Here is a 15,432-nt window from a genome sequence, read left to right as displayed (position 1 = left end):
GTTGTTTTTTTCGTAAATTCTCCCATATATATATATATATATATATATATATATATATATGTATATATATATATATGTATATATATATATTATATACACACACACACCTACCAGATACTGACTTTTGGGGTACTTTCATTCATATATATATATATATGAAAGTACCCCAAAAGTAGATACCTGATGGGTATCTTTCAATCACTTTTGATTATTTTATAAACATCTCATTTGCATCTACATCTACACTCAGCCTTAAAAGAGATGATTTATAAAAAACAAATTTCTACTCTGGAAGATTGTTGGTGGCACAACCTGAGAAGAATATGTTGTTCCAAACCTTGTTTAATACCAGCTAACTATATGTAAGAAAGGATGAATAAGTATGTTGACATCATATATATTGTTAGTAATGTGACAGAACAATCAGCAAAAGAATCTAGATTGAGAACCAAGGCTTGCAGTTTCTTTTCAAACTACTCAATTCTACCATGTCAAACTTGAACCAAGATCATAATAATGGTAGCAAAACAGCAGCAGCAGCAACAACAGCAGCAGCAGTACTATTAGTAAGTTTGTATAAATATTTACAGAGATATACACATGCACATAATGCACTGGTTAGTGTGCATGAGCATGTCTGTATAAATATCTATGTTTCTCTCTATATATACATGTGTGCATGTGTGTGTGTATGTGTATATATATATATATATATACACATACACACATATATATATGTACATATAAATATATGCATATATATATATATATGGATACACACACACATACATGCATATATGTTCACAGAATTTACCTACCTGACGTTCCTAACCAGCATTGTCTGCTCAGAAGGTCCTGCTCTGTGGAACAGCGAGAGTTCGTCTTGGAAAACGAAACTAACCCATGGAAAAATGTGGTGGGAAGAAGAGTAGTAGTAGTAATAGTAGAAAATAACATAGATGAAGACAGAAAGGAAAAGTGAGCAAAGTCAAGAAAAGGAAAAAAAAAGGGAGAAAAAACATTAAAATTAGGAATTCCCAACTATAGGAAAATGGAATTCCAAACTGTGATAATTTTAAATGGCAATTTTGTGGAGGTGCTTAATGATAGGGACACATTAAAAGCTGCGTGTCTTCAAGCTAGTGTATTTTAAACTAAGCTACAGATATTGGTGGAATAAGGCAACATAAGACAACAGATAGAACTCATACATAATATACATAGTAAATCATTATAGCACACATTGATTTCAGGTAAAAATAACACACATTTCAAATGCAATATAAGAGAAAGGTTGAAATTCTAACTCACTGCAAGTGATAAGAAAGAAAATGCAAGGCATTCTGCATGAATTCTTTGCACTGTCTCTTTAGTTTTCTTATCCACTTCTGATCACTAAATATTTCAATTTCTTTTGGAATCTCAAAATTATTGAAATTATCATTGGTACCATCATCATCATCATCATTATTTTAAAAGCTATTATTAGAACTATTACAAGCTATATTAGTTAGCAGGGATGTTCTCTTAAGGTTTGGTGACAACAAGCCTCCTCAGATTTCAAGAATCTTTTTAAAGATTCTTGCAGAATTTAGGAGTGCACTTTTCTGTAGGCTGACAATGTGCGTCTCAATTCCAATATATATATAATACTGAATATATTATATATCAAGTCTCTATTATTATTATTATTATTATTATTATTATTATTATTATTATTATAAGGAAGTCAAAAGGTGACTGAATTGGTAGAGCAAGACAGAATTCAGTTGTACCACTGAGTTGAAATCAGCTTTGCTTTTCAGTCTTTCAGGATTGATAAAACACGTACCAGTTATTAACTGTGCCCTCTCACAAAAATTATACCTTTGTGCTTACAATAGAAATCATTATTAATAATATTATTGTACTATTTTTTTAGCTGAAATCTAGCTAGAGCCATCTTAGCAGATCATTCATCCTTCCATGAACAATAAAATCTATAACTCTAATGCATTCTGATAAATTTTATCAACTTCATCAAATTCCTGAGAAAGGATTTTTACATCTACAATAAATAAATAAAAGAACAAAATTCAGGGTATTTTTGCATAACAGCCTGATTGTAAAGTACAGAAATAAAATTAAAATGGTTAAATTCTATTGAATAATAATAATAATAATAATAATAATAATAATAATAATAATAATAATAATAATAATAATAATGATAATAATAATAATAATAACAACAACAATAATAATCTAAGCTAAAACTGGAACTACAAAATACTACGATAAAACAATGACTAGAAAACCCTTACATGGCAAATACAAATAGACAATATTAACTCCCCACACTGGCTGAGACTGAAGGTTTCTTAATTGTGGCACAAGATCAAAGCCTCCTTACCAGAAACCACCAAAACTAGATAATGAAGCAGAATACAATAAGTAACTGTAGAATATGCGGTGATGGGGAAGAAACAGTTAATCATATTTCTGACAGCTCAGTCTTGAACAAGAAGGAATATATTCCCTGACATGACTCAAAGTTATGCCAACACTGTGAAATTCAACAGAAAAAAAAAATGGTATAGGCATACCCGAGAAAAGATCTCAGAAACTGACAACACTACCATAGTCTGGGATATGCCAATACACACATAGGGAGATCAAGGTTAACTGACAAGATATTGTTATCAAGGACTGTCCCAACAGACAACACTGTATCTCTAAAAGAAATGAGAAACTCTTGAAATACAAAGATCTGGAAATAGAGATAATCTAAATATGGAGTCTGGAAACAGAAACAATCCCTATAATATAGGTGCTTTAAGTATGATAAAAAAGGAAAAAGAGCATACAGACAAATACATAAAACACCAGGACTTACAGATATATAAAACATACAGAAAATAATACTGCAAGGCATCACACAAATCACAGCACATACCTAAGGCACACAGAGCTTCACTCAGTAGTACAGTGAAAGCACACAATAACAAATAAGACTGCTAAATAAATAATTATAATGATGATGATACAAAATAACTTAAGAATGCTAAATAATTTTATATAAAGTCCTGACAACTACAGTTTTTAAGTGGTTTGTTATTCTTTAGGAAAACAATAAGTACATTAAGGGATGTATGGATGTAGATGAATAGAATAGTAATTGATGAATTGAGTAATTTTTGAAGACAACAGAAAAAGAAATTCTAACCAGAGCATGTATTGAACTGAAAAACATTTGGCAGCATTTCAAAGTCCTGGATAAGGCTATGGATCATAGATGTTAAATGATGATGATATAGTGTAAACATGGAAAACCTCCAATAAGCTGCATGATAAAGAAAAGATAAGAACAAAATCCCCTTAAAAACCAGATCAATCTAAATAAGAGGTGGAAGTTTTCAAAATGTTTTTTCTTTCACACTGACCTTCATGTCTAGCTCTAAATTCACTAACCACAAATTATTACAAATAATATAGATGAACTGTAAGCCTTCTATGTAGATGATTTAAAACTATTTACAAGAAACTACACCCAGTTAGAGAAACTGAAGACATAAATTAATTGAAACTGAGAACATTTAATCAAGTTTCAAACAGTTAATTTTGAGAATTAGAAGAAAAGCAGCTTAGGATGAAACTGCTAGAATTACAACACAAAAATGATAGAGAAAAGTACAATACAAGAACTAGACTAGCAAACTATAATTCAAGTGAAGGTTGTACATACATAAATTAAATACCAAAAGACCTTTTATCTGTTGCTTTACTGATTCCATTATCCACTATTCTTGTAATATTTTCAATAATGGTTATGAATGAGTAAATGACATATTGACACAAAGGAAAGACAATCAGTGAAGAGGCTGACAATAAATAAAACTTAAGCCATAACTATAAAAAAATATATATAGGAAACAGAATAAACAACAACAAAAATAGAATGTTCACATGGAAGATTGGGTAATGAACAAAATCATAATTCTGGTATGCAGCATGGTGAACTAAAGAACAGTGTAAAGAAAGAAACATGAGAGGGGATGTATTATCTCTACTGTGAGATCTGTTATGGTTGAAGGGAAGTACAATAAGTGAGAAATATATACACAAACATAAATCTAAATCTATGTACAAACAAGCACACAGTTTCTGTATACTAAATTCACTCACAAACCATTGATCAACAAGGGGATATAGGATTCGCTTGATCAAGCCGTGTATATGTGTGTGTGTGTGAGAGAGAGAGAGAGAGAGAGAGAGAGAGAGAGAGAGAGAGAGAGAGAGAGAGAGAGAGAGAGAGAGAGAGAGAGAGAGAGAGAGAGAGAGAGAGAGAGAGAGAGAGAGAGAGAGAGGTGTTGTGTTTGTGTGAGTAATGTGTATATATGTAAATAAATACCCTTTTAACAGTTGTCTGTGACTCCATGGGTTGGATGGGGATACTTATGGCAGGATGCTCTTTCTCTAACCAACTGTTATCTGCTTTTCAAATAATGGTATCTTGGAAAGTACAGAGAATTTGGCCACAATGTCAACAAAGAATGTAAACATCATATAGCATTTTGTTCAAGCGAGTCTGTGGATATCACCATCCAAGAATACTGACACACACACACAACACAACTCCCTTACAGTTTCCTTCTATCAAATTCATGTAGAGGATGTTGGTTTTTATATATTTCTCATGTCAACTCATGGTTGAATGTAATATATTTATTTGTGTTTTCCTTTATGAGACTTTTGATTACGTGCTCATCCTTTTTGTACCTGTTATGCATCTAATTCATATTATACACTTGTGTATGATATGTGTATTTTTCATACAAGCACTGTCTACTCTATTTGTTGCATTGTATTTCTATTTATATTCATCAGAAGCTTAGTCTACCTATCTATTTGAATATCTGTTAATTAGTTTGCTTTATTCTGTGGATTTCTTTAACAAGTGTTGCATTTGTAGAAGAGAATCTAAATGCTCTTCCCAATAGTGATATTATACCTACACACTCACACACATATGTATACACAGACACTTATATATTAAGGGTACTAAGAAGCTGAGAGTCTGATGGAACACAAATTTGTTTACAAGCCAATGAAAGGTGTCCTTGCAATCAACTGATCAGTATGGAGTTAATGACTAAACATTAACAAAGACAGGTGTTGTGTCTGAATATGCTCTGTCTGATATCCCATAAACAAGGACTTTAGTGAGCTGCATGTTTGGTATTGTATGTTTTACAAATTTCATAGGGACAACAATGCAACATGTGTAAGGGAAAGCATATGAGCTGTATATCCTGATGGTCCAAGTGTTTGGAAACACCAATGGTGGTTTAACAAATTCAGAAGGAGTGATTTTGTTCTTATGGATGGGTGCTAATCAAGAAGACCAAATGTTTTTGATAATGATGCAGTAAAAACAGCAACCGAAGAGGATCCATGCCAAAGTATTGGGAACTTATTCTGGAGAATAAACCTTGGTCCACTGTGGAAAATCATCTCAAGCAAATTTGAAAATGGAGCAGAGAAGGGAAATGGGTATCTCCTGAGCTGTCCTTCAAAAATTAAGCAGCGTGTTCAACAAGATAACACAAGAAAAGAGAAATTCATTAGGCAGGGATGCTGTACATCATTCTTCCTACTCACCAAACCAAGCACCGTTGAATATTTACTTATTCTGATCACTTGAACACTTTACTAGTGGAAAACCATTCAGAAGCAGAGACGATGTCAAAATAGCACTCCAAACATTTTTTTATTCTAATTTACCTGATTTTTTAAACTTGAGGAATCAGAAAACTGGTTTTGAGGTGGGAAAATGTTATTATTCATAATGATCGTAAATATATTTTGAATGAATAAATACATTTACAATATGTTTTATTCTAATTTGAACTCATTGCATGATATGTAACATTACTCTTCTGTACTCCTAATGTACACACACAGACACAATTAGAAATCACAGTTATCATTTCTATGTCAGATGGTCCATCACTAAATAAGAAGATAGTGGGTGGATCTAATGCAGAGTACACACTTCATGCTATTTTGCTTGTTGTCTTGCATATTTTACTGCAAATACTTTGTTCAGTCAATCAGATCAGAATAGGGGCATTGCACAGTAAGGAGCAGGTAACTAGAGTGTGACCTCTTTTTACATAACTACAAACTGTATCACAAGACAGAGATCTGTAAAATGCTAGTTATTACATCATTATAATTTCAATTAGTTTAAATAAGCCTTGAAAATTGATAAGATATCTGTTATTTAACAATATCTTGAAAGCTTATTTCATACAAACATGAAACATAAAATCAAATGTCAATTATATCTTTCTATTTGACTATTCATAGTCAATGAATAACTTGAGTAATGAGAGAGAAATTATAGTTGTTGTTCATCCCTTCTTGCAGGACATTAGCAATGCAATGAAAATAAAACCCAGGCTGTAGGCTTGGCTATTAAGGAATGAATTTTTTTTCATGGCCGGATGAAGCATTCTACATGTTATTAGAAGAATTAATATAGGTGGGATGCGATTGTAAATTTGACAATTTGTATGTGATTTAGTTTGAGAGTTGGTTGACTTCTTTACTGTCAACCACTGTTTTTAACAGAGACAAACATTAACTATTCAACCCATGTTTACATGGAGAGAAAATAGTGGCAAAAACTCAAAAAGCAATTTTAACTTGAGTAATTGTGACTTTGGTATATAAGACCTAAATCTATACTCTGCACTATTAAAATCAACACAAAATAGTGAAAAAAAAAAATAACAATAATTTCACTTTCTTGAGGAAGAATAATAATCACATATTAAAAATAAACATATTGGCTGCATTGAATATTTGAGTTAGAGGTGGTTGCTTGCTGCTCTTTCTAAAAAAGCGGCCTACAAAAAACATATTTAACATGCATATGCAACAAAATATGACGCATTCTCTCCATCTTCCTAAAAAAGGACTGGCAGTAGAGAAGTAAGTTTTCATTGGGAAAGCATGAGGATTAAGAAAGTATCTACCTGTAGAATTTAAGATTTAGTAATAAACTTAAGACTATAGTCAGCAACTTGACTTTAAATACCACACCTAATACCATTTAAAATTCTTCATTCAGTGATCTCTCACTCAATGGAACCGATTTTCTCACAATAAATCAACTTCCAACTATCTAAACTCCAGATTATGGCCTCTATTTCGCTTATATGCTCGCCACCTGTATTATACAAACACTCCTAAAATGGGTAATGATGATACTTTTCAAGCAAAATAAAAGGAGAAATTTTCAAAAAGTAAAAAGAAAAACAAACAAAAAGCATCAGCAAATTTGAATGATATGAGGCCTACTCTTGAGTGGTTATGGGTAAATCTTATGTTTGCACCAATCCAGTTTCTTCATTAACAGTAACTTTTCGATGTTCAAAGACATAATTAACAGAAAATTGTTTCAATAATGAAAAGGTGGTATCAGTGAGTATTTATTGCAGAACAATTTAATGAAACCAAATTCAACATTAGAGCATGGCAATAGCAGAAACATACCATCAAAATGAACACATGCCTTGAGTAAGAGAAAACTAGGATATTACAATAACTTCTCTAAAATGGTTTGTATATTAGTAAATGTACAGTGATTTATGACCTCTATCTTATTTGCCTTTCTTTATGGTTTTATGAACACATTTTAGTTAATAAAATCTCTGATTGTCTTTTATCAACTGAAACATATTAGTGAAGTAAACCAAATCACACAACATATGGTTGAGTAATTACTTAGTAAAAACAGAGAAAAGAGAAAATTTGTTATCACAAGGTTGCAGCAGTTTGGCTGCAGACCGACAGAGGTTCATGTCTTGTTTTTAGCACTGTGTTGTGTCAATTGACAAGACATTTAATTATCCCTGGCTCAGTCTGCATTAGGATAGTAAATTAAGAGCACATCTGTGAAAAGTAAAAGCATTGCATAATTAATGAGTGTTATTTTAGCTTGAGCTACAATCATAATAAAAAAAGGATGATTAGCTTTCACTGGTCTAACTCACCAAGCTGTAAATAAGTGACATGACAAGTTCAAATGAAAATGGAATGGATGCTTTATATAGTACATGAATGTTTTCTTCAAATTCTACCAAGAATACAACCAATCTGTGAACTTAGTAGGGTTAATAATAACCCACTGATAGATACAACTGATTAAAAGTTAAACAATTAACTGTATATAACCCACTTGCATGAGATAGCTAAATATTAATTTAACAAATCTTCTAACAAGAGACAAGAGATTAAGAATAACAGATGTTGTTAGCTAATAATTTAGTAGCTAACTTGTAGCTTTGAGAATACATTTATCTGTAAATTAACATTTATTAATAAGGTGCTCAGTTGTAAGTCCCTAGCTAGCTGCACTTCAATCCATTTCTACAGCTTCTAAACTATCCATATATACTCCCACTCATCCATATATATTCCAAGGATTCAAACCTGTCAATTTATAATCAGTCATATGCAGTTTTCATTTTTATAACAGTTCTATAATAACTATCTGTCTCTGAGTCATATTTAATATGTGGTAGCTTTCAGTTTATGCGTGGTAGTCTACATTAACTTGTGACATCTCTGGTTAACTGTAGCAACACCAGTTAATTTGTTGTAGTCCAGTTTAATATGTGACAACCCCAGTTAATCTATGACATGATTAATTAATCTATAGCAGCTCCATTTAAATTGTGACAAACCCATTTAATCAGTGATAGCTCTGGATCATTTGATTTTAAAAGATTCAGGAGATTGCTTTCATTTGCCCAGTATCTGAATGGTGAGATAAATCACTGTTATATCTCTACCACTAATATCAACGGCAACACAAAAGCTAGATACACTCTTTTCAAAGAAACTAGAGTGAAAATTTTCATGGGAATTAGTAAAACTAAATCCCTCAAAACAAACTAAAAATCCATGCAGGTTAAAAAACAAAAAACAAGAGGATAAACAAAATTAAACAAAAATCAAAACCTCATTTAACCAAATCTTTGTTGATGTTGCTGCAAATGCTATTATAGATCAATTCTCATCTGTTTTATAGTTGACAGAAGGCAAGCTAACTGAATATTTAGGAGCATCCTGCAGATGCTGCAGCTTATTTAGTGTTTCAGTTATGGTCATCTAGTTTGAAACATGGACATGAAAAGCAAGTAAGCTCTGTTTTCATAAAGTTTGTAGATGGAAACTTGGCTACTGTGTTGTGCAAGTCAAGTGTCTATGAAGAAGTTAATTCACTGTTAAAGTGCTTCCAACTGGCAGGCAGTTTGTTGAGGAAGATTTGCTTGATTGTTATGCTGATCATGTCAAATGATTATACAGAAGGTTCCACTCTGGTTTAAGTAACCCACCATTTTAAATTCAATAATAAATATTTGTTAAGGGAGATTTGGCTACTATACTGAACACAACGACTACAGAGAATCTTCTTTGCTAGCACATGCAGATCCTATTGTGGAGTGAGTAATCATAGGATATAAAATTTTAAATCCATGGTTTATATTTTAGAGACAGTGGAAAGTTGAAAACAAAGATTTGGCTATTATACAGAACTGGAGTGACTATATAGAAGCTCTCTTGAGGTTCAATAAGATGTCTATATATTGTGTAGCATATGGTGTATCTAGGAAAAATGTTAGTAGGAAAAGAGCATAATCGATAAATAAGTGTTGTAGTTTGCTTGAAGCATTGTAATATCAAAGAAGGTAAAAGAGAGGAAATAGAAAGCTTTTGACAATGTGGAAAGTTTTATAAAACCTTTATATTTCAGGTGCAAAGCCCATCTTCAGAAAAAAAAAGAAAATCTGGGAAATGTCTGGTTATGTAGGTTCCATTAACCCATTCAAATCCCTTAGCATAATGTAGCAACAGCAGTCACTCTCCAAACATAGGTGTAATCAATGCTCCAAGCATTGATGTAAATGAACTTCCAGCTTGGAAGTTTGTTGCTGCTACATAATGCTAGGTAATTTAAATGGGTAAATGGAACCTACATAACTGGACATTTCCCAGACTGTTTTTCTTCTGAAGATGGGCCTTTGCATCTGAAATATAAAGGTTTTATAAAACTTTCTGCATTGTCAGAAGCTTTCTATTTTCTCTCTTTTACCTTCTTTGATAATTGATAAAATATGAACTGAATGTTTAGACAACTCCAGATAAATCAAGCAAGGAATATAGGCCACACATTAAACATAACATTGAGATAGATTGAGAAAGAAACATGAGCTAGCAATATATTAGAAATAACAAATTTTAGTTATGGATTATAAAAGAAACTAAGTTTCTACTTACTCTCACTATCCATTTTACCTACATTTTGGGGGAGGAGAAATAATAAATAGCTATAATTAAATGTGGTTATCATGTTATCACAGCTCTCATATTATGAGAATGATGTTATGGGAAAGACTAATGTGGTGTACAGTGAGGACAGCATATTGTATAAAATCCAAGAAAGTTTGGAGGTGTCAACAACTTTAGAGTGTAGTTTGCAGCTATGATTGTACAACAGTGATACAGAGTAGCACACAACTGAATGACAGTGTAGTCTTCACTGGGGAATACTGTAGAATGTATAGTTGTAGGACAATGCGGCGTAAAGCTGTGGGATAGTACAGTGTAATGCACAACTGTAGAACAGTGTTGAAGGACAGTGTAGCGCACAACTGCAGGACAGTATAGCGAACATGTACTGGGTACTGAGGTGCATAGTTGAGGGGCAGTGTAGTATATAGCTATAGGTTATATATTTATTTATTTCTCTCTTTTCTTACTTTAAGAAAAAAAAAAAAAACGACTCTATATCTATCTGATCTGATTAAACAACAAAGGACTTTCTGATTTATCTGATTTCCATTAAAAGTCTTGAATTTGATATCACACTGATGAGGTCATGATAAGATTGAAATGCGTATTATTTTTATTACCTTCATTACTACAGATTATCTATAAAATAAATTAAACAGAGTTCTATTATTATTATTATTATTATTATTATTATTATTACTACTACTACTACTACTACTGCTATCAAATAGTCAATCTTCACTTCAATAATGTGAAATGGATTGGACTGATCAAAAAATGCTTGTTAAAGGAAAACATTTCCAGTCATTGTTTAACGACAGTTGTGGGCTCATTAATGTATGACGATAGTTATCATCACATGTTGTTTGTCATGAAGGCAACAGCTAAAAGAATGCAAAGAACTGAGTGTTCATGTTGCTTGTCTCATGATGTATGCACATGAAATATGGCTGCAGTTGAATACGAAAAGGCTTAGATGGAAAAGAATTTGCATTGAACATTTGAATTTAGGAAAGACCTGCCATTAAAATCTGTAGCAGGGAAAACTAATGAATTCATTCAACTTTCTCTTCTCTCTCACTCTATCTCATTCACATCTATCTATCTATCAATTTGAAAAAGATCCAGGCACTTTTATTTTCTCTTGCCACCTTTTTTATATTAAAAACTGTAGCCATCTGATTTCATTAAAAACAAAACAAAAACAGCTTTCTGATTTAACTGTTCTCCATAAGTTATCGTGAATTTGATATCACTTTGATGAAAATTGAGATATGTACATATGACTGGAAATTTATCTCTATAATTTTTTGTTACTATGAAATAGATTGAACACAGTTCTACAGTTGGATTACTATTATTGCAAGAAAAATAAATAGATAAGTATGAAATAGCTTCTCTCCCTCACTAAAGTAAAATGAATGGACCAATTTTAAAAAAAGAATTATGTTTGCTTTTTATTCACTTTTATTTTTATACTATTACTATTATTATCATTATTATTATTGCCTTAGCTTGACTTGGTGCTTATTACAATGAATTCATCACTATTAAATAATGTTGAATATATTATTTAACAATGTACTCAGCCATTACCAAGTTCTTGATGAGCTATGCATTCTTCAGATAACATTTCAGTGATAACTACACAGACATTCAACTTTAATAATTATGATTGAAAGTTTCTGAGCAACAGACTGTTTTATAAAGCTACATATAGTATCACAATTAACATAACTCATAAACATACAAATATATTGCATGCTTACATTATTTTAATATATTTCTGATTCACATAAGATGTTTTTACACATACATACATACATATACCACACTAATATCTGGAGAAAATACCGTAATTTTTAAACCTTTAGTTAGTTCTTTATATCATTACAGCAAACTATGACCTGAAACTATATTTTGGTACATACATTCCCTCTGAGATTATTGTTTGATAAATTTTGGCAGGAATTTCTCCACTGAAATGTACAGGCTTAACAGTTTATCAAATATACAGTTAAATAAGGGCCCTTAATTATGTTAGTACCTCAACCAATTTATGTGGCACCCCAGAAGAGATGAGAAGTATCTACTCTATTATTAATTGTTGCTGTTTCAACACTGTATGGTTCAGTTTATGCAAATACCTATACACAAAAAAAAAAAAAGGGAGAAAAAAGTCAGGTAGGAACAATTCTTAGAATGTCAGAGAATATCAGTTGATTTAGCTTCAAGAAATTGCATCTAAACTCTTAAGTTGGCCAGGCCATCTAACTAAACACATACCACAGTATCATAATTGATGAATGGTCTGCTAGATTGAATTGTTGGGTTGCAATCCTCTAATACAGAATTTAGCAGCTGTCATTATTTTTTTAATTATATGAGCATAAACCTGTCATTGAAGACTGGTGTCTTTTGCATTTGTTGGTGCTGAACCAAAGATGTGTCAAGTGCAGATATAATTTCTTGAAGCAAGAGGAGTTGGTCATTTCTTAGTTAAATAGTGAATTCAGGAGTTAAATAGTGAATTCATTTTTAAACACCCCAGTGCTATAAGGAGTTAAGAAACCTAAGAGTGTAAAAAAGTAGACAGCTGACAATTCTTGTGAATGACCCCAGTAAAATAAACATATTAGCAAAGTATATTATCCAGCTATGAATGATAATTTTGGGGTAATATGAACACATATAAAAGTAATAAGAATTGTGGAAAAAAAAAAAAAAAAAAAAAAAAAAAAGCATTATAATCAACAAATAACACCTAGAAATGAACATACATAATAATAATATTAAAATACTGGTCTAATAGGGCGAGAACAGAGAAACATTGAGACCTAAATAACTAAACAGTACACTTAAATCAATACTGAAATTATATTAATATCATTACTTTTAGTGTCTTCATCTTCCAGTGTAGCACTGCTATCTGTGGATTCTTTAATACCATCGTTTTTCTTTGCCACCAAGCTACGACCTGAAATAGAGAAAAGAAATTTGAGTGGTAATTCTAGCAAATTTCAAAATGAACAAAATTACATTGAGGCTGGAAAGATACTGTACAATAGAATATCACTTGTAATTAGAAGTATGAGGTGGTGGCCATGGCAACAGAACATTATGCTTGTGATTTGGCTGATTATGACTTCGGACACTTGTGACATGGTGTAGTCATTACATGACACAGTTTATGACATGGAGGTCAGTTAAAATGTTCATAAAATATAGAGGCATGGGTGATTTGGTTGCTTGTTTGACTATGAATGACATGTATAAGGTTTGAGGATATAGGTCCAAGGTAGAGAGGTTAAAAAAGGGAAGAGATGAAGTGGTCAAGATGGCAGAAGACAGTGAAAGGAACGGGGAGAGGAAAGATATACAGCACATTCCTAATACACAAGTGAGGCGGGGGTGGGGTGGGGTAAGGGACAACTTCCCTGATTCCATGTACCAATAGTATTGATACTTAATATCAGGTATGGAGACTAATCTTTTTCAAAACAGCTGTCATGAATGCTGATCCTATGGATCATGTAGCTTTTACTATGGAGGAATTCAACTCTCAACTAGTGATGCAGTAACTTATAATTGCAGTTAAATGAACAGGGCTGTTGACAGTTCAGTATGATGGATAGCAACAAAGACAAAACATGAATCGGCATTCTCCACAATTATAGAAACCTTTATACCAGAGAACAACACAGGACATAATTTGTATATAAAGCTTTGCTAGTGGCAGATAGCTTCATTATACATGTTATACATTATATACACGGTCACCAAAAGTTATATGAAGTCACTGCATTGTTACATGCAGTTCACTGTAAAGATCCACGTGCAGCAAGTTCAAACTGCAAAACAACAGAAACACAGCAGCTAAGATAAACACTTGGAGCATTTCTAGAGGGCAAGATAAAAATTAAAGTTGTCTCCCATTACCTTGTGTATTTACCACTATAATCTCTCTCCTTCCCACATCTCTCTGCCATTTCTTCTTTATTTGAGCATGTTTATTACACACACACACACAATTATTATATACAAATATGTGCGCATCTCATACATCATCTCACATAACCCAAATTTCACTGACACACCTTTCTACACACTCATACATTCTCTCGCTCATACATGCACCCCTCCTACAAATACACAAACACTTCACATTTTCCTCACATTCTAATACATATATACACATACACTCATTATATGCTCACATACACCTTTCACTTCCAATACACACACACACACTTGATACAAAATACACAGTGGAAATAAAATTTTATCCTTTGGCAAAGTAAATACATAGTATATGTTTAGTTGGAAAACAAATACAACACAGAAATACTGATTTAAGTAGTTAGTATTCACAATATTTATATTGATAGATATTCTGGTGTACTTATGTAGCATGGTGTGCCTTCCTTAAGGCTGAATACTATATCCATAATACTGAATGTTTTAGATATATTGGTTCATATACTTATATAGCAGAGTGCTTAAGATTTAACACTTCACTATTCATTGCAGTGATGGTGTTAGATATGTTGGTATATATATAAAGTGATGTGACTTGTATATGGTTTAACAATATGGCATGTATAACACTAATGGTGTTAGATATAGGAGTGTATTTATATAGATTAGAATTGTTAGTGTGTCTTGCTTAAGGTTTAACACCTTAGAATTAATAACATCAGTGCTGTTAGTGATGTTGAAGTACAGGGTGTCCACAAAGTCGGGGTACATGATGATTAACACATACTTTAAGAAATTGTTATTTCTTATATTTAATTGTTTATGTTATGATTTTATTTACTCCATGTACCCACATAGGGATTAACACATACTTTAAGAAATTATTATTTCTTATATTTAATTGTTTATGTTATGATTTTATTTACTCCATGTACCCAGTCTTTGTGGACACCCTGTATTTATACAGATTGATGTGATTATCAAGGAAGTTCTGCTACTATGAGATATAACATGCCAGCAAGGTCTGGCAGGGGTGGTTTGACTATTAAAGGTTTAAGGTCCCAAATTATTTAGATAACAAACAAATAGAAATTTAATTTGAAAGCT

General features: G+C 32.1%; 1 protein-coding gene across 29 annotated transcripts in view; it reads right to left on the bottom strand.

Annotated features, from left to right (window-relative positions):
• The window catches only part of LOC106874089 (calcium/calmodulin-dependent protein kinase type II delta chain), a 349,479-nt gene that overhangs the window by 47,046 nt on the left and 287,001 nt on the right, over positions 1-15,432 (bottom strand). For 11 of the 29 annotated variants that reach the window (XM_089352054.1, XM_089352065.1, XM_052967906.2 and 8 more), the window contains 3 exons: positions 13,241-13,324; positions 10,333-10,350; positions 819-896 (listed from right to left, as the gene is read on the bottom strand). In XM_089352054.1, the coding sequence (XP_089208180.1) occupies positions 819-896; positions 10,333-10,350; positions 13,241-13,324 (180 nt within the window). The remainder of the gene's footprint in view (positions 1-818; positions 897-10,332; positions 10,351-13,240; positions 13,325-15,432) is intronic. The other 18 variants (XM_089352056.1, XM_089352063.1, XM_089352062.1 and 15 more) reach the window with 3 other exon arrangements.

This window comes from Octopus bimaculoides, chromosome 5 (genome assembly GCF_046866305.1).
Source record: "Octopus bimaculoides isolate indiv1 chromosome 5, ASM4686630v1, whole genome shotgun sequence".
In the NCBI taxonomy this organism is placed as follows: Eukaryota; Metazoa; Mollusca; class Cephalopoda; order Octopoda; family Octopodidae; genus Octopus; species Octopus bimaculoides.
This window is presented reverse-complemented; position numbering and strand designations above follow the sequence as displayed.